Source organism: Lepisosteus oculatus, chromosome 20 (genome assembly GCF_040954835.1).
Source record: "Lepisosteus oculatus isolate fLepOcu1 chromosome 20, fLepOcu1.hap2, whole genome shotgun sequence".
Classification (NCBI taxonomy): Eukaryota; Metazoa; Chordata; class Actinopteri; order Semionotiformes; family Lepisosteidae; genus Lepisosteus; species Lepisosteus oculatus.
In genome coordinates, this window is record NC_090715.1 from 3,713,839 (window position 1) to 3,736,515 (window position 22,677).

Here is a 22,677-nt window from a genome sequence, read left to right on the forward strand (position 1 = left end):
CGCCTGCTCTCCCCCGCAGGGGTCTGGAAAGATGAGCCGGGGAGGGGAGTTGTCAGGGAGTTAGCTATACTGTACATTTGCCCTTTTTTTTTCTCCTGCTGGCGTGTTGATGTATGCGGGAACTGGAGACGACGGGGTTGTGTGGGAGGTGTTGGGGGTCCCCCGTCTCCGTTTCTGGCAGAGCCAGGAGGCCGCTGTGCGCCCGGCAGAGGGAGAGGCAGGAACGGTGATGTCAGGGCCGGGGAAACGCAGGGGAAACGGGAGGAGGAGACTCTCGAGCTGCGCGAGCCTCATTTCCTGGCAGCTCCGCCGCTCTCCCAGATGTTCCTCTCCTCCCCGTGGGGCAGCAATGAAGACGGGATTTGACGAAAAGTGAAGCTGAGGTTTCAGGAACTTTCTAATCCGAGGAGCTCTGGCAGGAAGCTATCTGCAAGGATGTACAGTAGATATGGAGGTACACATCTGCCTGTCATCTGCTATTTCTGCTTGGTTTCATGTATGGAGGACTAGGATGCCACAACAATCAAGGATGTGGACCTACACTCTGAAAAGCGCTTAGCTGAACATCTCTTTGTTCGGCTCTGATTTCTCGTTTTCTCGCATGTTGGTTTAAATGTTTGTTTCAGTGTCAGAGCAGCTGGTTTGGTTGTGAAATCTTTTATCTCTACTAGAATGGCGTGGACTTTAAAAAGCTTATCTGAAAGCGCAAGATGGCATCCCGTGTTTAAAGATTTCAGGCTGTGTTTGTGTTCGGTGATTCTGTTCAAGATCCTGTGAGTTTGCTGCCACAGCCTGTGGCCTCTGTTCCTCTGTTTGGTATCGTCTGGAAATACTTTGAATAATTATCCTCCGACTGCTTTCTCCTTCTGCGAGTGTTAGAGAAGAAGAGTGTGCTGAATGTGAGATGGAAGTCAGGTCCTGGGGTCTCGAAATCACACATAGAGGTACTGAACCCTCGTCCCCTGTCTGATCCTTTCGAACGGCAGGATCCCATGAGACTTGAATCAGCTGGATCCAAGACTCTGAGGTTGTTTGAGTTCTCATGACACAAGACACTCCTTCATCCCGGAGATAGTTTTAAAGAAAACTGAGCCACAGTTTCCTTAGTTCCTCCAGTCCCTCTTTCTTCAAACCAGCCAGCCAGCTCGTACCCTTTTCTGTGCTGGAGTGTGCTGTGAAATTGTGAATCACTCACAATTCACGTGAAAGATATTCTGCTTGTGGTTAGTGTGTTTTGTCGCATTGTTGGCTGTATGTGGGAGTACATGGTTTATGTTTTATGTATGTGGCGTTTCCAGTTCTCTCTCTTTTGGGGTTTGAGGAGAAACAAAGCCCTCTTTGTGAGAGGCTGGGTTGCGGATTTGAATCTCATCTTCTAAGAAGCTGAGCAATTGCAAATGGGTTCCTAATCCAGCTCAGAATACAGAAGGGCTGTGAGGCACATTTCTCCTTCTTGTAATCTGTCAGCAGGGATGAGGCAACGAAATCTCTCATTTCACCTTTTCCTGACACACCCTCCCCCCTCCTCTCAGTCTGGCTATCTGTGGCTGGAGGTCAGCCCCTTTCTTCTGTAGGAGGGCAGGGCAGAGGTATCGAGAACACATTGACACTGATGGGCTGCATTCTGGGGCTAAATTCTCAAAAATATTTTCAGCTCTTTTGTTTGTGAATCAACTGCTAATGCTACAAAACCAAAAGAAGATTAACAGGACATCCTGGGGCTCTTACACTAGCATTCTGATTTTATTTTTTGTTGGTCGAACCTTAACCAATTAATTGTGTTTTATGCTGCTCAGGAGTATAAACCTGAAAAATTGTGCATGGTTCTGATCCACAGAAAAAACCCCAGAAAGGCTTATGAAAGGTCCCAAGGCCACTCCTTCGCACGTTTCTGCTGCACGGCGCTTGTAACTGAGCTGCTTTTTCAAGGGGGGTGGAGGCCAGACGGCCTGGCCTCTCCGTGCTTGACAGCGGCCTTGAAGTCTTCAGCTTTTCAGGGCTTGGCCAGACACCAAATCAGTTATGTCATTAAATATTTCACTTGAACCAAAGAAGATATACTGCCTCCCGGGCGCTCACAATCTCAGGCAGCTCTCTGCCTCGGCAAGAGTTGAGAAACCATTTCTGGTTAATTGTGCGTGCTTTAATTCTAAATTTCTGCGCACCCCTGCTGTCCTGCGCTGGGATCAGGTCCAGGGAGGACTGGGATGGATGCTTCTTATTTAGTTGAGGTGCCTCCATAGCTCCTGGTGCTGGAGGACTGCTCTGTCAGCTGGGCCCTTAGTGAGTGCTGATTGATGCTTGTAACTGATCTGGTGGCTACTTTAGACTTGTCTTCTGCACTTGGTTCTTGGTTCCAAAAAATACATTATTTCCTAGATCTTGAAATAATGTATAATGAGCAGACCTTTCTGCAGTATGTCCTCAGCTTGCTAAGAATTTTCTCCCTTTTTAAACAGCTCTTAATAGGTGATGAATTGATGATGAACAGACACAGGTGGGCAAGACAGCTGCCACAGTGAGCCAGCACTGTTCCTTCTGCGTAAGTCCTGCTGGTTATAGTTCAGCTGGCGCACCTGGATGGGGCAGCCCCGAAACGCACTAGCATTGTTACAAATCACAAACTGCATCCAGCTTTTTAAGAGCTGAAAGCAAATTTTGAAAGGGCCTCAAATAGAAAACTGAAATACACGAGCCTGTGACTAAGAACGGAGCTGGCTTGTAATCAGGCAGGCACAGGGGTTACCCAGACCCAGGACTGAGAGCCACTCTACTGCGGTATTTTTTACACCAAGGCCTGCGTGTTGAGAGAAAAGCCTAAACGAGTAAATGGATCAGTTGTGGGTGTCATTTCGCAGTGGCGGTTAGATGAGAGGACAGGACCGAGAAGCACCGAGCTAACTAACCGGCCTTCCCTCTCGGGCTCTTGGTGCGAGAGTCTCCTCGGGCGGAGGGGGGGGTCGGGGGCAGGAAAGGGAATGGGCTTGGCCCGAGCTCAGAGAATAGGGGGAAGGCGCAGCCCCTCCCGGGACTGGCCCAAAGGAAACGGAAGGCTTGTGCAGAGAGGAACAAGGAGGAGTATGGAAGATGGGCTTAGGGCTTCATCTGCAGGTTGCCCTCATAAAATCCCCCGCCCCCCCTTTTCACCCCGCCAGAGGACGGTGCAGTATGCCCACTCCTCCTGGCTTTGGAGCTGATTCTAACTGGTCTCCCTGCACTGACATCCTGACTTCTTCCAATCTGGTCCACTCCAGCAAGGAATGCTCTGTCGGTTGGTCTGGTTTGTTTTCCCCGACTAGGGACGTCTCTCCCGCAGGAGAGGAAAGTGATGGCTGCCTTTCTGACTCGGCACAGCACATCGGTATCGGTGCTTCGTTCTGGCTGGAAGTTTGCACCAGAGTACAAAGTGTGACACTCGTGATTTGCCTCTTGCAACTCTCTCTCTCTCTGTCCCGTGCCTTTACTGTGCTCGCAGCTCTGGGCTTACCAAGTAGGAACCAGCCTTAGGGACCTGAGCTCTGTGTGGTGAAAAGAAGCAAGTGTAATATTTGCTGAAGGTGTAACATCTGTTTTTGTTCCTCTTTCTTCAACAATGTTATCAACAAAGTTGGAGTCTAGTTGGTAACGAAAAGACAGTGTGCGAGCAAAACCGAATCTGAATGGGTGATATGAACTTGTAATCTGCCAGCCCTATAAAGAGTCTGAATTGCATCAGAGCATTTCTGTAACTGCAGTCGGAGAAACAACTTGTAAGACACACCTGCATGGCGCTGTGGTGTTGTATCCTGTATCCAGTCTGCTTTCCTGATGAAATGCTGTGTCTGCGAACAGTGAAGAGCTGCCCGGCTCTGTTGGCTCTGCGCTCCTTCCTGGTTGTTTACCGAGACCAGCCTCTGCGGCTGTGCTCAGTGAAGACACATCTGTAGCCCGTCCATTTCTTTAGTGTGTGTGTTTTGATGTAGTCCAGTGCACCCAGCCTGGCTGAGAAGGCGCAGGTTTCTTGTCTCGCTGGTGCTGAAGATAGGGCCGGGCGATATGGCCAAAAACATTATCACGATAAAACGTTTCATATCAGTCGATATCGATAATTATCACGAAAAATGTCAAATCATTATTTCTTTCAAGTTTAAAGGCAGATTTTTTCTCCTGAGTGAAAGCTGAAGGAACCAGACAGTTAATTGGTAAATTAAACAACTCTTTATTTTAAGAACACTTGCCAGACAGCAGAAACATTAAACAAATCCGTTAGCTGCCCGGTCTGCAACACGCACGCGGACTCGCACAGTATTTTGTGTGCATGCGCAAAGCGTAAACATATATATCGAACTTTTGTTAAAATTATATCGAGGAAAATTATATCGCGATAATTATCGTTATCGAATTATCGCCGGGCTCTAGCTGAAGACATGTCTTGACACAGGATCTCTTCTGTGTTAAGCAATTTTCAAAATGATACGCTACAGTATGTAAAGGCCCCGGGTTCAATAATGAAACCTGTGAAAGCAACGAAATGTCGCTGAGGTTGCAAATACAGTGATCCCAGTCTTTGAACTAGAATGTCCGAGAATGCGCTCATCAATATATTCATTCTTCTCGTACTTCAACAGCTGTGACCGTGATGGGTCCGTGCTGTTGTGAAGATGCCTTGCGACGCTGCGTATTTCAGTGAGAGTGGCACTGGGGTCCACCAGCGCTCTGTGTTTTCTGCTAGTTTCACCCCAGGCCGCCTGGCGTGTCTGACGGCGTCGTCACACGACACCCCAGCCCCCTCCCCCCTGAATCCTCCCCTGCCTGCGCTCGGAAGGAACGTGGAAAAGCATCTCCGCGGTACCAGGCCCCGACTATCCCCGCAATGCCTGGAATGTGCGAGAGAGTGCCTGAAGGACAGAGCCGCCCTTCACCACCGGGTGCTGGGCGGCGGGATTGTTCTGCGTTGTTTATTCCCGGACAGGTTGTTCTTCCCCCCCTGCGTTAGCCGTGGGGGGGACTGAAAGCCCGGCGAGCAGCAGGGCTCGGCCCGGAGAGGACGAGAAGCCCTGTGCCGCCTCCGAACCTCGGGAGGGCGGTGGAAACTCGGGAAAGAGCTAAGCGTGCGACACAGGGTGTGCCATCCTCTTTCATGCGGCTTTGTGGGAAAACACTGGGATTGTTCTGGAAAAGCAACAGGGCAGCCGCTGAGCCGGGTGGGGGGGGGCTGAACAACGTGACGTGTTGTTTCCGCGCGGGACACATCGGAGTGCTGGCTGGGGGTGAATGGCATGGAAGGGGACAGAAACCTCCAGGATTTGTTTCCCAGTTCCCAGCAGCTGCGGCACAGATCGCTGAGTTGAATCCGTGGTGCTGGTCTTTCCAGAACACTGCAGGGTTACCAGACCTGTCGGAGACGAGCTACCCAGAGCGTGGCGTTTTCTGAGCTGGTGGACTGAACCAGGTCTGTTCTCTGGCTGCCCGTCGGCTTGGAATTGAATACATACTGCAATTTAGATTTAAAAAATGATGGCAGTGAAGGTTTTCAGAGTCATGGAGTTCAACTGCACTTGCCACTGGCTGCGGTGCTTCTGTACTGCTTTGGAGAGAGGGTACAGCACAAACACACTTCTGTCTTTCAAAGGGTGGATGGGTTTTGTAAAACCTGTAGGCACCTATAATCTGTGATTAGAAGACGTTTCCAGGGAGGAAGCGAAATGTAATTGTGTCGTGAAGTCCAGGTGGTTTTCTACTAAAGAAAAATGCTGTTTTAAAAAATAGCGTTGGGAATCTTGTGGGATTTCCAGGTTTCCATACAATAATCAAAGGGAGTTATTCTAGTCTTCTTAACTGCTTCCAGTCAGTTCGGAAAAAACCTGTGATTGTCTAACTCGTGTGTCCTGGAAGCGATCCGGCAGTGACCGCCGTGTTAAGTCAATATTTGTGAATTAATGAGCTGGATTGTGTATTCGCCTTGCTTGTGCTCTGAACAGTGGATTCTGCAGTGACTCCAAGGAACTGCAGCCAAATAAATGCTTTGCTACTCGGCTCGTCATTTCAGAAGGCTGATCATCCTTTTTCTGTGATGGCTCCCTTAAAAAGAGAAGAAAGAGGAAGTGTCTGAAGCCCCCAGTGGGGCGTAACCTCTTGGTGCAGAGAGTTGTTGGCCCAGCTGTCTTCACTCTTCGCTTGCAGGCCCTGCCTGCTGTAGGAACTGAATGTGTTTGTTTTGCTGTGCTGTAGTCCGTTCCTTTGCTCCAGTCACTTCCAGCACATCCAGAACAGGGTCCCTCAATTCTTAATGACTGGAAATGACTGGAAGCAGTTAAGAAGACAGCCAGCAGCCATATCACCCTGCAACTCACAACTGGCAACCCACTGAAGCTCAGCAGGTGTGAGCCTGGTCAGTACCTGGATGGGAGACCTCCTGGGAAAAACCAAGGTTGCTGTTGGAAGAGGTGTTAGTGGGGCCAGCAGGGGGCGCTCACCCTGTGGTCTGTCTGGGTCCTAATGCCCCAGTATAGTGACGGGGACACTATACTATAAACAGGCGCCGTCCTTTGGATGAGACGTAAAACCGAGGTCCTGACTCTCTGTGGTCATTAAAAATCCCAGGGCGTTTCTCGAAAAGAGTAGGGGTGTAACCCCGGCGTCCTGGCCAAATTTCCCCCTGGTCCTTACCAGTCATGGCCTCCTAATAATCCCCATCCATGAATTGGCTTAATTACTCTGCTCTCCTCCCCACTGAGAGCTGATGTGTGGGGAGCGTACTGGCGCACTATGGCTGCACATTGGTGGTGGTGGTGGAGGGGATCCCCATCACCTGTAAAGCGCTTTGAGTGGAGTGTCCAGAAAAGTGCTATATAAGTGTAAGCAATTATTATTATTATAATTATTAACCCGACATTGGGAGAACAATCTCATTCTTGATCATTCTTGATCTGTAATCCTACACAAAGAACAGGCAGCCCATCGATGCATAGCCCTATAACAGAAGTGTGTTTCTTGAAGTAACGTACAACGTGGTGAGCAGGTGGATACGCAGCTTGTGTAAAGTTAACGATTGAGCAAGTTCCCTTTTCCGGCTCGTCGGGGCTGGAATTGCGAAAGGAGGTTGCCCGCAGCGGGCGGCGGGTGCCCTCGGCTGGCCCCTGGCGGATCTCGCACTCACGTGCCCGCCCCGCTTCTCCCTGGGGGCTGAGTCACCCGCCCCCACTCCTGGGCGCGTCAGCTGGGCCCTGCGGTGACCCCAGAGCGAGCCGCCTTGGAGACCGCCCCTCTCCCGGCCACCAGCAGAGGGCGCCCTGAGCGGGGGCAGGGCCCAGCTGTTCTGCAGGGGGTGTGAGGTGGGGGAGGTCCCTCTCTGTTCAGCCAGTGTGGGGGGCCGTGGTAGGAGGCGCAAGCTCAGAAATGAGCTATTGGCAGGATTTACAGTGTGTTGGTTACCTTCATTGGAATATAGTGTCTCCATTCTCCTGTCATAAATTTGAAATGCTTATGCTGCACATATATGAGTAGTTTGGGTCGCAAAAAACCGAGAACCTCACGGGGCCCGGTCCTGACAGTCGGGATCCAGAACCTCACGGGGCCCAGTCGCTTTTGAACCCTTCCCCTGCTGCACTGCTGCTGGCCGGGCCCGGGGGTTCCACCGGAACCGCGGGTCGCCCCGAGCACAGCCGAGTGCTGGGGCGTTTAAAGTGGAGATGATTTTCCTCCCACCCGGAGGCAGTCGGTTTGTGCAGCGCTGGGGACAGACCCCCTCACAATGTGATGATGAAGGCAAGAGTAAAATAAGACCCCCGTGAGGAACTCCTTCACTTCCGAACTGGCACTGTGCACCTCTCCTGCCGGACCCAGCCCTCTCGGGTAACTCGGTGTCGCTGGGGGGCTCTCTCCAGCGACACGGACCACTGTCTTCCCGCAGTGTTCGGACAGTAAGCGCTCTGTTCCTGAATTCCTGCAGCGGCGACGTCGCTGTGGGCTTCGGGGGGGTGTTCTAACAATGGCCCCCAGTGTGTGCGCTGGAATGCTGTGAGTAAATTGAAAAGGGTCAGATGAACTGAGATGCCATGGTGCTAGTGCAGTTTATATAGCTTGGGAAAACAGGGTTCACATGTTGATTCTCAAGTCTAATAAAGCCGTGGATGGTAACTAATGGCCCTTTTTTTTTGAAGAGGAAAACCTATTGCCTGTACACACTAGCGGTTTGTTAGCTGTATAGTGTGTTAAACTTCTCTGTTTTGGTTTCCCAGCCTTGAGCTGTCAGCTCTTTGTGTCTCCGCTCGGCTCTAAGCGGGAAGCATGGGGGAAGTCTGTGTTATTCCATGGTACTCTGTTCAAAGTCAGCTGCCAGAGCATGTGACTGTTTCCTGCATCTCTGCTTCCACGGGACGCCGTCACACAGGGTTCAGTCGACATTGTTATCAAACTGAAAGCATTTAACACATTGACTTGGCTGGAGCACTGAAGCATGCATGGCTTCTGTTTATGCAGCGAAGGAGAACCTGTTACTCTGTGCACAGAGGAAGAGGAGAAAGAAGGTGCTAAATCTGGAGTATTGATCCTTTCCGGCCTGAAAGCAGCAAAGCAGGGTAGCTCCTGGAAAAAGGAACTTGCAGAAGCACTAGCGAGACCTGTGTCCCGCCATCCGAAGGCTGAGGAACAGACCGGGAGCCCAGGAGTCGGACTGTAACCCTCACCCTGAGGGGCGATCAGCTGCTCCAGCTCGCACAGATTCTTACCTGACACACCGCACACTGGCTCCGACCGGCTGCACGAGCCTCGGCAAACACTGGCTCCGACCGGCTGCATGAGCCTCGGCGAACACTGGCTCCGACCCGCTGCACGAGCCTCGACAGACACTGGCTCCGACCCGCTGCACGAGCCTCGGCAAACACTGGCTCCGACCCAGTGCACGAGCCTCGGCAGACACTGGCTCCGACCCGCTGCACGAGCCTCGCAAACACTGGCTCATAAGTGGTTCTGTCAGTGAAGTGTTTCAGATTCACAGATTGTGAAGGATCTGCACTTAAGAGAGGCTTCATTCGGACAGTTTTGGAGGCTTTCAGAACCTGTTATGACTAATGTCTATTTATAGCTGGTCTGGGATTCTAAGCTTTTGTTTTGTTTTCTGAGGCTGTAAGAAAGGATTGTTGTTGAGAAACTCCCAAGAATATAGACAATATTTTAAAAATTAAGCAGAAATGTGGAGTAGCGGGGGGGGGGCTCACAGGTTCAAATCCCAGGTGAGGTGCAGCTGTTGTACCCTTAAGTAAGGTGCTTCACTTTCATTCCTCCAGCAGACTGAGTACAGTACTGAGAAGTGGGAGCTTTCCAGCTCATCACAGCCAATGAGCAGTTGTTTTGAAAGGGCTTACTTGGTGAAATGAGATCTTCCCTTAAAGCAAGCTTATTATGCAGGAACGTCACTCAGAGGACTATGGAAGGGATCACTGGTGATTCATCTGTGCATTTCTGACAGCTCTGCTGTGTGGTTTCACAGCCTTTGGCAGGCCTCCTGTGCAGAAGAGGTATCGGCTTCATTGGGTTTGCTCCTGGCTATAGTCATCATACAGGTAGTGGACAAAAACATGGAAACACCTGAGTAAAAGGGGTCACCAAGGTTACTGAGAGCTAGGTCTTCCACACAGGTGTGGTTAATGCATTAAGTAGCATCCCAGCATACATAAGGTCACAGATGAAAATGCTGGGCAGGACTGGTGGTCTATAATTGTGACGGCTAGAAAAGTCTTCATAAGGACCCATCTGTGAAAGTAATACAAATCTAGACTGTCACCAGTTGTTCTCTGTATGTGTTCAAGGTGGAAATGACCTGGTCAGAGGGCTGCTGTTTGTGGAGTGGGTGACTGTAGGGAGGGAATGAGTCTCAGCTGCCTCTGGATCTTCCTGCTGTTGATCCCCGTTGGTGTTGGACTGCGGACCCATGATCTCTTGTCTGTCTTCTCCTGTCCCACAGGGAGTCCTTCCAGAGCTGTGTCCACGATGTCCCTCTCGGTGCGCCCATCCCGTCGCATCCTCTCCACCCCCATCACTAGGAGTCAGTCGTTTGCCGGAGTCAACTCCTCCCACGACAAGCCTTACAGGTCAGTGAGGGCTATCCAGCCCACTTCGCTTCACTTTCTGTACACATGTAAACACACAATCCAGCCCACTTCGCTTCACTTTCTGTACACGCATGTAAACACACAATCCAGCCCACTTCACTTTCTATAATCACGTTGTTGATGTGAGCATCTCCACAAGGCCATTTGGTTTTGAATATCAATTTTAAAGTGCAAGAGTAAAAACTTGTTTGGAACAAGTGATTAAAAACAAATGAGTTCTGATTTCAAGTCAGTTTGCATTTGCTTGACTGCAACACTTGTTATAAAGATTTGAGTAATCCTCCTTTACAGGTTCAGACGGTGTGTGCAGTGTCGTAGATTAAATTAAGACTTTCACCAAGGGTTCTTTGGGGTCCTTTCTTTTTACTGTTCTTGACACCGACAACCTTGTATTAAATTTCCTCTGAGTATGATATGTAGTGTAACTGATCTTGGGGTGAGGTGTGATTTCTGTGGTGACATCTCAGATCTGAGTCCCACAGTCTCACACGGGGGAGAATGAGGAAAAGTGCACCTACAAGAATATAAGAATTCGGATGAAAAGCATATTAATTTTCTGGTGTTATTTGTTGTTGTATATATTGAGCTCTTAAAAGTAAAGTTCAAATCAGACTCTGCAGGAGAAAAAACAAAAACATTTGTTCTCATGCTGCTATAGCACAGACATTAACTTTGAGCGTCTGGAGTAAAGATGTGGGTATTTAAAACTAAGCCTACACCCTGACAGCAAGCCACACCTGACAGGAAGTCTACAGAGCCCACGCCATCCATTTCCTGTTAGCTGCTGTCTCTCTCTCCACGGTCGATGGCTTGAAAGCAGATGATGGAAAAGATCAGTCTGGTTTATTCTTAATAGCTCAGACACAGCCATGCTTTTCGATAAATGTACAGGAAGGAAGCTAGATTCACTCCCAACAACCCTGGAGGCTGGCTTAATTGAAACTTTGTTGGGAGAAAAATGTTTCTGTGTCGCTGGTCTTGTATTCTGCGGAAAGCTTTCTGATTTCAATCAAAAAAATGGGGGGTTCTGTTTCATTTCACTACTTGAAAAACTTCATGAGAACCAACATCATTTCTCTAGATTGAATGTTGTTTGTTTTTCATGTAATGTCACCTTTTAAAACTTGAGTAATGATTGAGAGCCATTTTCTGGTCCAATGGAAGGCAGAGACATAAGAAATAGAGAGCAGGAAACACTGGAGAGTGCAACTGGAGTGTCCTCCATCCGTGATGGGGAAAATTGGTATGCTGGTATTTTTGTAGTGCTGTGAAGTGGATGTCTTTCCTGTTATGCTTAATCTGCACAGCTCCTGTTCCCACACCAGGACGGCCAGGGGTCAGTTAAGGAAAATAAACTTACCGTGTTTGTCTTAGGAACTCGGTTATCACTTGTTACTCAACAACGCTGTTTGGAGAAACCTTGGATAACACGAAAAACTGCAGCCGATGTGATTCTACAGAGAGAAAAATGAACAGGGAGTTAAATATCCTAATTGAAAACAAATGGGTTTCACATGCCATTTGCCTTCACCAACAAGCCCCTTTCAACCCTCCCAGAACAAAGCAAATTACACCCAGGAGATCTGGATGAAGAGTCCATATTTACAGCTCTAATCCTTTGCAGACTGTCCTGTAATTTTACTTTAAATAGCAGGACGCTGTAGAGAATGATCACAGTGTTGTTTGACAAGCATTTTTAATTGTTGGTCCGACGCGCCTCTCTGTGTTTTGTTTGCTCTTGCTGCACTGTGCTCTCTCTCGAGTACATGAGCCTGCGGCTCCTGCAGCTGAGACCTCTGGGCCTGAGCAGCCCTGCAGACAAGTGTCCAGCAGTAGACTGGCTGCCTGCGTGCACGCTGGGCTAATCTGGTCTGCTGGGAATGGGAGGGAGGAGAAAGAGGGGTAACTGTGGCCCCTGCAGTGGCAGAGGTATAAGAAATAGAGGAGTGCAGCTGAACTGTAGCTCCCGAGTCCTCGTGCCGAGGAATGAAGGTGCTGGCTCCCTTCCTGCTGTTTCACCCAGAGGCCGTGTCGGTCACTGCCAGACTGGAGGATGACGACGTTTGTTTTACCCCTCTTTTGACAATGGAATTTACCAATTTCCGTTTGCGCTCCTGGCATTTCATTCTCCGTGCTTTTCTTGGTAAAAACAGCTCCTTTTGAGTGCTGACCAAAGCCAGGCGGATGACGGCACAGAAGGTGTCTCCATCGATCCGATCTTGTTGTCACGGTGCCCTCTGACGCCAGCAGAGCACCCATCCTGCCCTAGGACTGGGGAGTGGAGCGCTTGAGCCCTTCTGTGGTGGGCTGGGGACCCAGGAGGTGCTCCCCTCTGGAGGCCGAGCTGCAGGAAGTAGAAAAGTGAGGCTCGGAAAGCTGCAGCATGCAGGCTCTGATCCTCAGCAGCAGTACCAGTTGTTGCAGGAAACCAGAGTAACGCGCTTTTGTGCACATGAGGCAGCTTCTGCACATGGTGCACAACAGCGACAGAGCTGGGAAAAGGACTTTGAGATGTTCTGAGCTCGAGCTCGGAGAATTGTTTGAATCCTTTTCTGAATTCTAGTTGGCAGTGACCAGGTTAAGAGCTAATGGTATCGGTTTTCGTGGAGCAGTAGATGGCTCTCTTCCTTCTTGACCGGAATCGCCATATTTCTTTCAGGATGAAAGGGGGAGAGACAAAAACGCGCTGTTTGAAACAGTGTTTTACCTATTTCAGCCGATGGGCGTTGTGGGTTTGAGGGCCTGGGTAGCCACTGGGGGTGAGGGTGGGGTGTGGCGCGTGTGTGGAGCTGCTGACCTGTGCTTTGTTTCGGGGCAGGAACCTGTCGGTGTTCAGCACCCCTGCGTGCCCCAGAAGGACGCCCTCGCGCAGCAGCAGGATGTTCACCCTGTCTACCAAGTCTCCGCCCCCCAAGGTCCCGCAGCCCGAGCGGCTGGATGAGGTCTACGAGGCACTGAAGAGAGGCCTGCAGTAAGAATGGAGCCCCGCCCCCTTCGCAGAACAGCCCCGCCCCTTTTACAGTGTAGCTCCGCCCCATTCGCAGTGCGCCGTTCCACAGCGCAGTTAATGTCTCCAACACACATGGAGCTTTCAGGGTCTTTTTTAAGGGATTGTTTTTTATTCATTTTAACAACCTCGGCGTGCCAGTGAACAGAAAAATAAAACGTTTTCCTTGATTTCCTGGCGAGTGGACCCTGCTGACCGGACGGGCGCGGCCCAGCCCGCGTGGGTGCACAGCTCCTGCATGAACTCCCTCCCGTGTAACTTGCCCTGCAGGTTCTGATGAAAAGAAGGGGGGGTGGGGGTGGAGCTGGGGTCGCAGAGCCAGGGCCAGTTTTGTTTTTGTTGTCAACCCGGAGACGTCTCTCCTGTTTGAGAACTGATGTGTCTGGTGGCTGTCCCCCTCAGGGCCTACCTGCAGGTCCACCAGCTGGAGCTGGACAGCCTGAGCCGGCAGATGAGGGAGTCCAAGAGGAACTCCCGGCTGGTGAGTCCCGACACGCCCCCGCTAGCTCTAGCCTTGCTCGCATGTCTGCATTCATGTCCGTTGGATGGACAGACTCCTTCCACAGTGATTTTCTGCTCAGGCCTGAACGTTTTGTGTTAAGCGTGTGCCACCACTTCGTTGCTCAGAGCACATCCGAGCACCCTGGAGTTGAACAGGAATGTAAGTGAAGTCCTTTATCCCCTCCTGCTGTCTCATTGTACAGGAAGAACAGCTCTGTACAGGAAGAACAGCTGGGCCGAGTTAGATTTTCAGTTGATGTTTAAAAATATACTTTTAAAATAACCGTTGCAATTCGCTGAAATTGTTTCTCGTCTACAGATTTATACAATTTTACCTTGTGTTGCCTGAGAGCCTAAAACAGGACCAGTTCAGTGCTGCTTATCTGTGTGTTTGTTTTTGTTTTTCTAGATAATAAGAACTTTATTCGTTCTGTTTCATTTGCAGGGCTTTTTGTATGAACTGGACAAGGTGAGAATGTTTCTTCTGTTTCTTCAATTGGGTTTCTAAACCTTTCTCTCCTCTTCAGTTTGCATCTCATTGTCTGATGTGTCTAAATGCAGGGGGCTCCTCGTGCGGGGTGCCCCCTCGGGGCTCCTCGTGCGGGGTGCTCCTGGGGGCTCCTCGTGTGGCCGGCTCCCGGGGCTCCTCGTGCGGCCGGCTCCCGGGGCTCCTCGTGCGGCCGGCTCCCGGGGGCTCCTCGTGCGGCCGGCTCCCGGGGGCTGCTCGTGCGGGGTGCTCCAGGGGCTCCATTTTCCTTTCTCCGGGGGTGGTCAGGGTTGGTTTTGGGCTGTCTCGATGGTAACTCTTGTTTGCTTTCAACAGCAAGTGAAGGCGATTGAGAGGTTCATGCGCAGGCTGGAGTTTCACCAGAGTAAGGTAAGAGCAGCTGGATGCCAGAAGTGTGTCCGAGTCAGTGAGCTTCCTGAGTCAAACGTGTGCACCAGGTGGGGTGGAGTTATCCGTGTCCACTTCTCCCACAGACTAATGTTTCTGTTAAAGTTTTCCCAGGTCTCGTCTCTGTAGCTGAGTTCAGTTCTCTTACGCCAGGTGGTGTATGGTAGCTGGAACAGTTAAGAGAACGAGACAGCAGACAGCAGAAACGCTGTCAGCGGGATTTAGTATTTTCAAGTTCAAGTACTCTGACAGCCACTAAAGCACTACCAGATGGGCAGGGAGCTGATTGGAGAACCAGAGCTGTAGATGTGGTAAACATGAAAGAGCTTTGTTGTGTCTTTCTGGTCCTTGCAGTTGCCTCTGCACTGAAGGAACTGCAGGTGTTTGTGGGTTATTTGCAACAGGGTCCTGTGAGTCCAAGACCTGTCTAGTAAAAGCCCAGTCTTGTATACCAAGGGGAAAGTGACAGTAATTGCTTCTTCTCCAGAGATCATCATACTACTATTAATTTCTCTGGCTTATGCTTTTGGCAAACTGGAGTTTGCAGCCAGTTATACTGCTGGGTTTTTTTTTACTGGAACCATTTGGGTGTGGTGCTTTTGTCCAGAGTACAACCTGGGGATTGAACCCACAATCTTCTAGTTGTGTGCTCCAGAACCTTGAAAACTGCTCCATGCTGTTGCCCTGCGTAAGGGCAATTTTAATTGCTCAGGGGGGACTGCAGTTCTGCTGTTGCAGTGCTGAGATTTAATTGGTTCTCCCCAAAAAAGTTATATAACAGGTTATATAATGAGCTGAAGGTCCTCCTGTTGATTGTAACCATTCTTACATTCTTATCTGAAACATGTGGCTGCCTTCACTGGACACTGGGAATCTGGTCTCTCTCATTTTACTTAACTACCTTAATACGGAGAGACACTGCTGTCCACAGTCTCAAGTAAATCCCTCCATGTGAACTCGGCAGGTTTTACGTGAGGATCTCAGGAAGGAGGAGCAATCAGACATTTTTATTCTGCATTGTTTATATACTGTACAACATCTGGTGTTTTTCTGAGCGTCTCTGGATGTCCAGTGAATACTTACCTGACTTGAAGTAGGTGCCTTTTCTGAAGCGAGTGGCTCAGGGACAATACGATAAAACCACAGCTGTTTGCAAGAAAAGTGAGTGACATTCCCTCAGTCCTGCAGAGGGATGAGGGCAAGGGCCAGCAGGCAGGATCACTTCAGCAGCATCTGAAGTTTCCCCGAATAAAGTATTTTTATGGACTGCTTCCCCAGTCTCTGGGAAGAACAGCTCTTTTTCTCTGGATAAGTTATTAAGGAAGGCGGCGGGGGGGGGGGGAGTCTGGATGGTAAAGATCAGGTTTCGTGAGAAGAGAGCTGGAACTCCGGCTCATTGAAGAAAAAAAGATTACTCTCTGAAATCCCAAAGGAGACTTGGAGATGAATATTTCAGGTTATGCACAGGTAGTGGGTGATTTCAGAGGCTCAGAGATGGAGCACTTTCCTCCAGGTAATTCAGGGACCTGGACTGAAGGAGAGAAATAGCATGGAGAATGGCACTTTAAATGGAAAAGGATGGACACAAGCTGTAGGGAAGTGCAATGTTAAGAGAGAAAATGCATTTTGCTAATAAAATCTCTCTTCGGGAAGACTTCTAGTGAATGGGTGTTTTAGAATGAAAACCCTTCTCTGTTTACTCATTCATTTTTAATCTTGGTACATCCACTTTGACAAATGCTAGTGCTTTTGTAGGCTTTATCTCCTGAGAGGAACACATTGCTCTGTGAGGCTTCTCAAGCTGACCCAGTCCTGACCGGGCATCTTTTCTGTTCTCTGCAAAGTCTGTTGCCTGTTTTGGCTTTCCGGTTTGCTTTGACTAATGAGTCTTTTCAACCCCTTTGTGACCCCTGTTGGTAAATATTGATTACATGTGAAAACCCTGTCTAAATATTGTCCCGTTAAAAGCTTACGCAATTAAAAACAACAAAACCCCACAGCAGGAAGGAGTTGTTGTATATACAGGGCGATGAAATGCCTGCAGCTGGGCTTTTTCAGGCTGGAGAAGTCTCTCTTCTGCGTGTTCGGGTGAAACCGGGGGTACAGCCCTACTTCTGGCTGGGTCTCCTTCCACGCGGAGCGCGGTGTTGACGCGCCGGCCCGACTGCGTTTCAGATCGACGAGCTGTACGAGGCCTACTGCATGCAGCGCCGGCTGAGGGACGGGGCCAACAAGATGGTGAAGGCCTACACCGCCTCCCCGGGCAGCCGCGAGGCCCGAGAGAGCCTGTCCGAGGCCAACAAGGGCTACAAGGAGTACACGGAGGTGAGGCGGGGCGACCAGGGCACCCCACACCCACACACCCGACAGTTCTTCTTGAGCCCCGGGACTACAACAGTTCCCAAAACGTAATCAATTCCTTAATAACTCTGTCATTTACAGTTCAAATCCTGTTCCGTTCAGATTGGAATCCGTACCCCTGAACTCGACAGTTTTAATACGGGAGTGCTTTTTCATCCTGTACTTGGATACTTCGAGCTGACATAAAACAATCCCTGAGCTTGTTTCCTGTCCAGGTTGTTCAGATGTGCCCCATTTCAAGCGCTTCCCTGACCAAGGATTGCGATCAGTTTTCCCCCAGTTCATCAGGATAAATCCATGAATGCATGTTACAGTCTATAGTCAAAGACAGCTTTTTGTTACCTTTACCTTCTGTTAAACTAGTAAACAGGCCTGTTTCCATCAAGTATTTTACCTACATTAATTTTTTTAGGGCTCTAAAGATTCAGGCTCATTGCACGCATTAGTGCACTCCAGTGTCAGACTATGGTGGGGGCCTCTCCCAGATTATATACCATCCAACGGTCAAACAAGTAGTATGCTGGTCACACCACACTCCTGCTATGGCAAGAACAGGCAGCCTCTGGTGTATACTGACTGTGTCTGCAACACTAACGCTCCACTCTGACTGTGACAGCTAGCTTGTCTGAGGAAAGACTGAGCTGACAGAACTGTGTTTGTCTGTCTTTGCGTTATTTAATAATATTTGCACACACGCGTTCATTGGAAATGTTTGTTTATTTCCTTATGCCTTTGCACAAGAGAGGAAGAGATTTGACCCATAATTCCTGTTGGGTCCCGTCTCTCAATAGTCCCAGCCTCAACACCTTGTTCCGCCTCGAACCCCTCTTGGAGAGGGACAGTTGAGCTTAGCCGGTCGTGGTCAAAGTCCACCTGCATGTTTGTGGGGGCCTCCATGCTGATTCCTGTCAGCTCTGCCCTTACCTCCTCCGTATACAGTGCTTTACTCCCTCAGATCACTTCGGACCACAGCCGGCCTTGTGATAGGCTGGCTGGTGCCAGTGTAGGAGAGGCATTCCAGGCTTCGCGAGAATCCTGACAAGTGAGCCCAGTGGGGGGGGGGGAAAAAGTGTCTGTCCTTAACTGGGGTGTTTTCCCTCTCCGTACAGAACATGTGCATGCTGGAGAGCGAGCTGGAGAGCCAGCTGGGAGAGTTCCACGTGAAGATGAAGGGTAAGTCCGTGAGCCGTGTCTGGGGCGCTAGCGCCGTCACGGTCCTGACGACACCCCCGGGGGAATTTGACCCCGATGGCACAGCGGCAGGAGTAAAATACCAGGTCCAGGCACCGCCAAGCTGTGAACAATCCAGGAGAGGTGACGAGAAAGCCCATCGGCGGCCTGCCCATCCTGCACAGCCGTGAGGTCATGGAACGTCCAGCCAGTGGCGGGAGTGGGGATTGCAGGTTGCCTAGCAACCAAGATGGGCTCCCACATGGTGGAAGGAAGCCGAGTCCTCGGGGCTGGGCGGATCCCAGCACTGCCCTCCCCAGGAAGGACCCTCCCTTCCAGCACTGGCACAGACCGGGGGAATTCAGCAGTGTGTCAGAAGAAAGGGAAAGAAAAGTCAAATAGGGAACCGGAATACTGTCATGAAGTCTGGGAGTCGCTTTGGAAATGTTTCCCCCATTCATTAACCTTTTTAACAGGGGCTAGTGAAAACCTCGAACTAGTCGAGACATGTGCTTACATGTCACCCTTTTCGTGGCGACTGAGACCGTGTAGTATTTTTTAAAATTATCCCAGCTTCACTTTTTTCCCCTTCAAGTTTCTTCCAGGAATTTTCCTTGTTTTTGTTTTTGTCCTAAATCTGGACAATAAAATCGAAATGTTCTGCTACGGTCACGGTGGCTCGGATAAGAACAATTTGTGAATAGACCGGCTCGCATCCCTTCGCAGTGTAAGCCAGCCCCCTGTCTTATGAAAATATTTTTCCAGCGCCGTCCAGCTGTGACTCCTTGCCCTGGGGGATGTGGCCTGGCCTAGATAAAGGACGGCGGCCCTGTGTGGGAGGGGCAAAGCGACTGCTACTGCCACAGAAAGGGGAGACGTTGAATCTAGCCGTGCAGAGGATAGGGGGTCACTCTTCCCGGACAGGGTGAAATTGGGGAGCCCTGAGTCTGAAGGCAGAGATGCCCCCATCTCCATCTCCAGTCATTATGACAACTGCAGTCAGTGTTCCGCCAGGGCACAAACAAGGCACAAGAGGGAACTTCTCAGCCCTTTAGATACAAAGTGAAAATAATTTTTTAGCTTTTTAATGGGTTTCCTAATTGTCTTTCTTCTCTTTTCCTTATGTAGTTTTATTAGAAAGTAGAGCATCCCAGATTGAGAAAAGAGAAATTAGATTCTTGATAATGTGGTAATTAGCCAGCGTATGGACAGATCATCTAATTTTAGACATTGGGTGGAAAAAAACAAATCTACTGAGACACAGAGTGTTTTGGCGAGTTTAATTTGTCTCTCATTTCTGGTATCTTATTTTTAAATGCTACTTATAAACATCTGTCCTTGTTCACCCCACAATGGAGCTTTTTTAAAAAATGTTTCAGAAGACTTTAGTTGAAGTAGATGCGCTGTAATATGTACACCCCTTAGTCAGCAATCCATCAGCACAAAACCTGTGCAGACATAAGCCTCATAAAGGGATCCGAACACGAGGAAGGTTATAAACGAGAGGGGGCCCATTCTGCCTCTCTAGCCCATCTGGTAGTGATAAGCTCCTTGATTCAAAGATCTCATTTAGCCTGCTGGATAAAGGCCTGGGTATTGACTTCAACAAAACAACATTGCCGGGAAGCTTGTTCCAGACTCCTACCACTCCTTGTGAAAAGAAGTGCCTCCTGCCCTAATGGGAGGATCTTGTAAGGAGATGAGCGAGGATGGCGGCGCGCGCTGGTGTGTTTGATGTCGGGGCGCAGATGAACGAGGATGCCAGTGTGCGTAGGGTTGGCTGGTGTGTTTGATATCGGGACGGTGTCTCACTGTCTGCCCTTCCTCTATTCCAGGGCTGGCCGGTTTCGCTAGGCTGTGCGCTGGTGACCAGTATGAGGTAAGAGGACCAGCTACACCGCGGCAGATCTGATGATGCGTATCCCTCTTCTGGACCTTTCTTGGGTTTAGTGTTGTGCTAGCTGGGGTTTTGGGTTGGGTACAGGCTAGTGTCAGAGCTGGACCAAGGATTAGGGCCCGATTGTAGGTCTAGGGTTGGATTCTGGTTGGGGCTGGGACTAGGATTGCAGTTTTAGAAAGAAGATAAGAAGATTTTTTTAAAATGTCAGATTATTACATTTACTTTACAGCTCTGCTTAAAAGGGAACTGCTGTCCCAGTTTCTCAGACCGGTTATTCAATTTCTATCGCAAAATAAATTGACATTATTGCAAAGTTTTATAGATTCCGAATTAAGCACAAAATGGTGAACTTTGTGGAAGGACTGTTTTCTTGCCATACTGTCGCAAACTGCTGATCCTACCACAGGCGAGAGTGAGAGTTCACGAGAACTCCGATGTGAAGCTGCTCTTCCTTCTCACTAGTCGCTGTAATGACTAATGTACTGTGATGCACAGGTCGGGCAGCAGACAGTTCACCACAGAAATGTTACGGCTTGATCTGCATGCAGAGTTAAGTAGTATTTGTCGACAAAATCGTCTCAAACTCGAGTGCAGTATTTCTCTTGGATTAAAAGAGACTCACGAGCCTGGTAGTTTACTATGTAATAGGGCTGGTTCATGTTTTTTCCTGAAGAAAAAAAAAAAACAGAATATGAATGGATTTCAGTAAACTTTGTTTTGAATTAACGTTATAATCCCCAAAAAACTTTTTTATTACAACAGGGTCTCCAGCTCCTCTACTGGAGGGCTGAGGTGTCGTTAGTCCAATATAAATGTCACAGATCTGAGGGATTTAAATGAAACCTCGGAAGCTTGCATGCCTCTGGTTTTAGTCGATAGTGAAACTGCTGTGTGGAAGTACCAGGCTGTGACACGGTGGTTGACCTCTGACCTTCTCAGATCTTCATGAAATACGGGCGCCAGCGGTGGAAGTTGAGGGGCCGAATCGAGATCAACGGCAAGCAGGTGTGGGACAGCGAGGACATGGTCTTCCTGCCACTCATCACCGAGTTCCTGTCCATCAAGGTAAAGGGACAGGAAGTCCCTCCCGCTTTCTGTGCAGGCCTGGTAGTGTTGTCTTTCTATATTTAGAAAAAAAAATTAGGACCACCAGTTGTTTTGTTTTGTTCTCTTACCGTCCCGATGTGGAATCGCCAGTTACGTCTTTACCTTCTCGACTCGTGGCGACAACATGGGGAGAGAGAGGAAGGGCAGCCGGGCTCCAGCCCTTCATTCCACCTCAAGCTGTCCTGCCACGTGCAGGAAGTTCAGTTCTGATTGGAGGAGAGGCGTGTCCTTCACCGACGTCAACATGCGCCTGCAGTAACCCTGAAATTTGCCAGGATTGCAGTTCCTGCTTGGACCCCAGCAGCTCCTTGTGTGCTGAGGTTTGGGAACCCCAGTACAGTTGGCGAGTGGCATCATCCACACTAGAATTTTACCGGGATCGGAAAGCATAAAGTGGATTTTATGAAGAGATCATTGCGTCTTCCCCAGGATCTGTACATAGACCCTTTCTGAGGTGGACTGAGCCAGCAGGACCAGGAGAAAAATGTGTGAAAGACAGCATTTTGGGACTTCCTTGGTTTTTGTTTTTCCATTCCACATTCCAGACTTGGAATTTTCCAGAAGCTTTTTTTTATTTGAATTATTTGTTTTTTGTTAGAAGGGCTTCTTCCTGTTTATAAAATGGATTCATGTGGTGAAAGATACAGCTGGGGGGGTGGAGTCCAAGCTTGTTCCTCCCTGCAGATGTTCAGCTTTTCTCAGTGGACCTGTTGGAAGACCCTAGAAGGGCTTTGTCCAGCCCTGGTCCTGGAAAACGTGCGTGTTTTAATAAGCTAGACCGGCTGGAGACTGGCTTCACTGGCCTAATGTAAACAGTTTCTCCCGGCTCTACAGATGCTGCTGCTTCAAAGAGACCTTGAAACCCTGCAGACACTCCAGCCCTCCGGGAACAGGGCTGGTCTCCCGTGATTTAGTACACCTGGCTACAGACTGACTTGATGGAGAATGTAGTCTTGCACTGTGCTGTGTTTAAACCTGTCTCAGCTCTCGCAGAGCAGATCAGCACTCTCAGCCACAGAGTCAGTCACTCTGTATCAGTGGTTGGAGGAACCAGGCATCTAAGGATCTGGCACCTTTGCTCGTTGTAACACTGTAGATAAATTGGGTCAAGCATTTGTTGTGCAGTCCTCTTCAGTTAAGCTCTCCTCCTATTACCGTCAGTAACTGTCCAGCTGTGGCTGCTGAACAGAATGCCGAGGTCATGTAAGGATGCAGTTCCTGGCACTACCTCACAGTGCTCACCTGGCTTCACCATTGCAGCACCGACTGAGCCCTAGCAGGTGAAATGAGCATGGGCCCTGTCTGCACCTCTGTAGAGAGCAGGTCACGAGAGAATTGCCCTCAGAGAATGCATATGCATGCTTTCACCTACACTCATAAAGGCAGCTGATTTTGGGAACGATGTCCAGTCATTTCAAAGTGACCAGCCAAACTGGAGTCGTTAGTCGAGAATATCTTTTTGCAGCAGTTGCTTACAGACTTCCTGTTTCCCTAAATTCCTAACATGCAGACTGTAAATATACCGTATGGCTCCTGATACCCAGGTAGTGCATTAGAATGAAGCAAAGGGCCACAAAATCACCACCAGTCCAAGAGCAGGATGCTCTCGGGCTGAAACCCAGTGGAGGAGGAACACTAATGAGCT

The 22,677-nt window shown here is 49.5% G+C and overlaps 1 protein-coding gene across 6 annotated transcripts in view; it reads left to right on the plus strand.

Moving 5' to 3' along the window:
- The window catches only part of ripor1 (RHO family interacting cell polarization regulator 1), a 75,616-nt gene that overhangs the window by 40,351 nt on the left and 12,588 nt on the right, over positions 1-22,677 (plus strand). For 2 of the 6 annotated variants that reach the window (XM_069181414.1, XM_069181413.1), the window contains exons 2-10: positions 9,944-10,070; positions 12,910-13,062; positions 13,501-13,579; positions 14,045-14,068; positions 14,423-14,476; positions 16,670-16,819; positions 17,965-18,028; positions 19,861-19,904; positions 20,865-20,990. In XM_069181414.1, coding sequence (XP_069037515.1) covers positions 9,970-10,070; positions 12,910-13,062; positions 13,501-13,579; positions 14,045-14,068; positions 14,423-14,476; positions 16,670-16,819; positions 17,965-18,028; positions 19,861-19,904; positions 20,865-20,990 — 795 coding nt within the window. In that variant the 5' untranslated portion in view covers positions 9,944-9,969. Of the gene's footprint in view, positions 1-291; positions 455-4,944; positions 5,432-8,226; positions 9,543-9,943; positions 10,071-12,909; positions 13,063-13,500; positions 13,580-14,044; positions 14,069-14,422; positions 14,477-16,669; positions 16,820-17,964; positions 18,029-19,860; positions 19,905-20,864; positions 20,991-22,677 lie in introns of those variants that run through there. The other 4 variants (XM_069181412.1, XM_069181417.1, XM_069181415.1 and 1 more) reach the window with 4 other exon arrangements.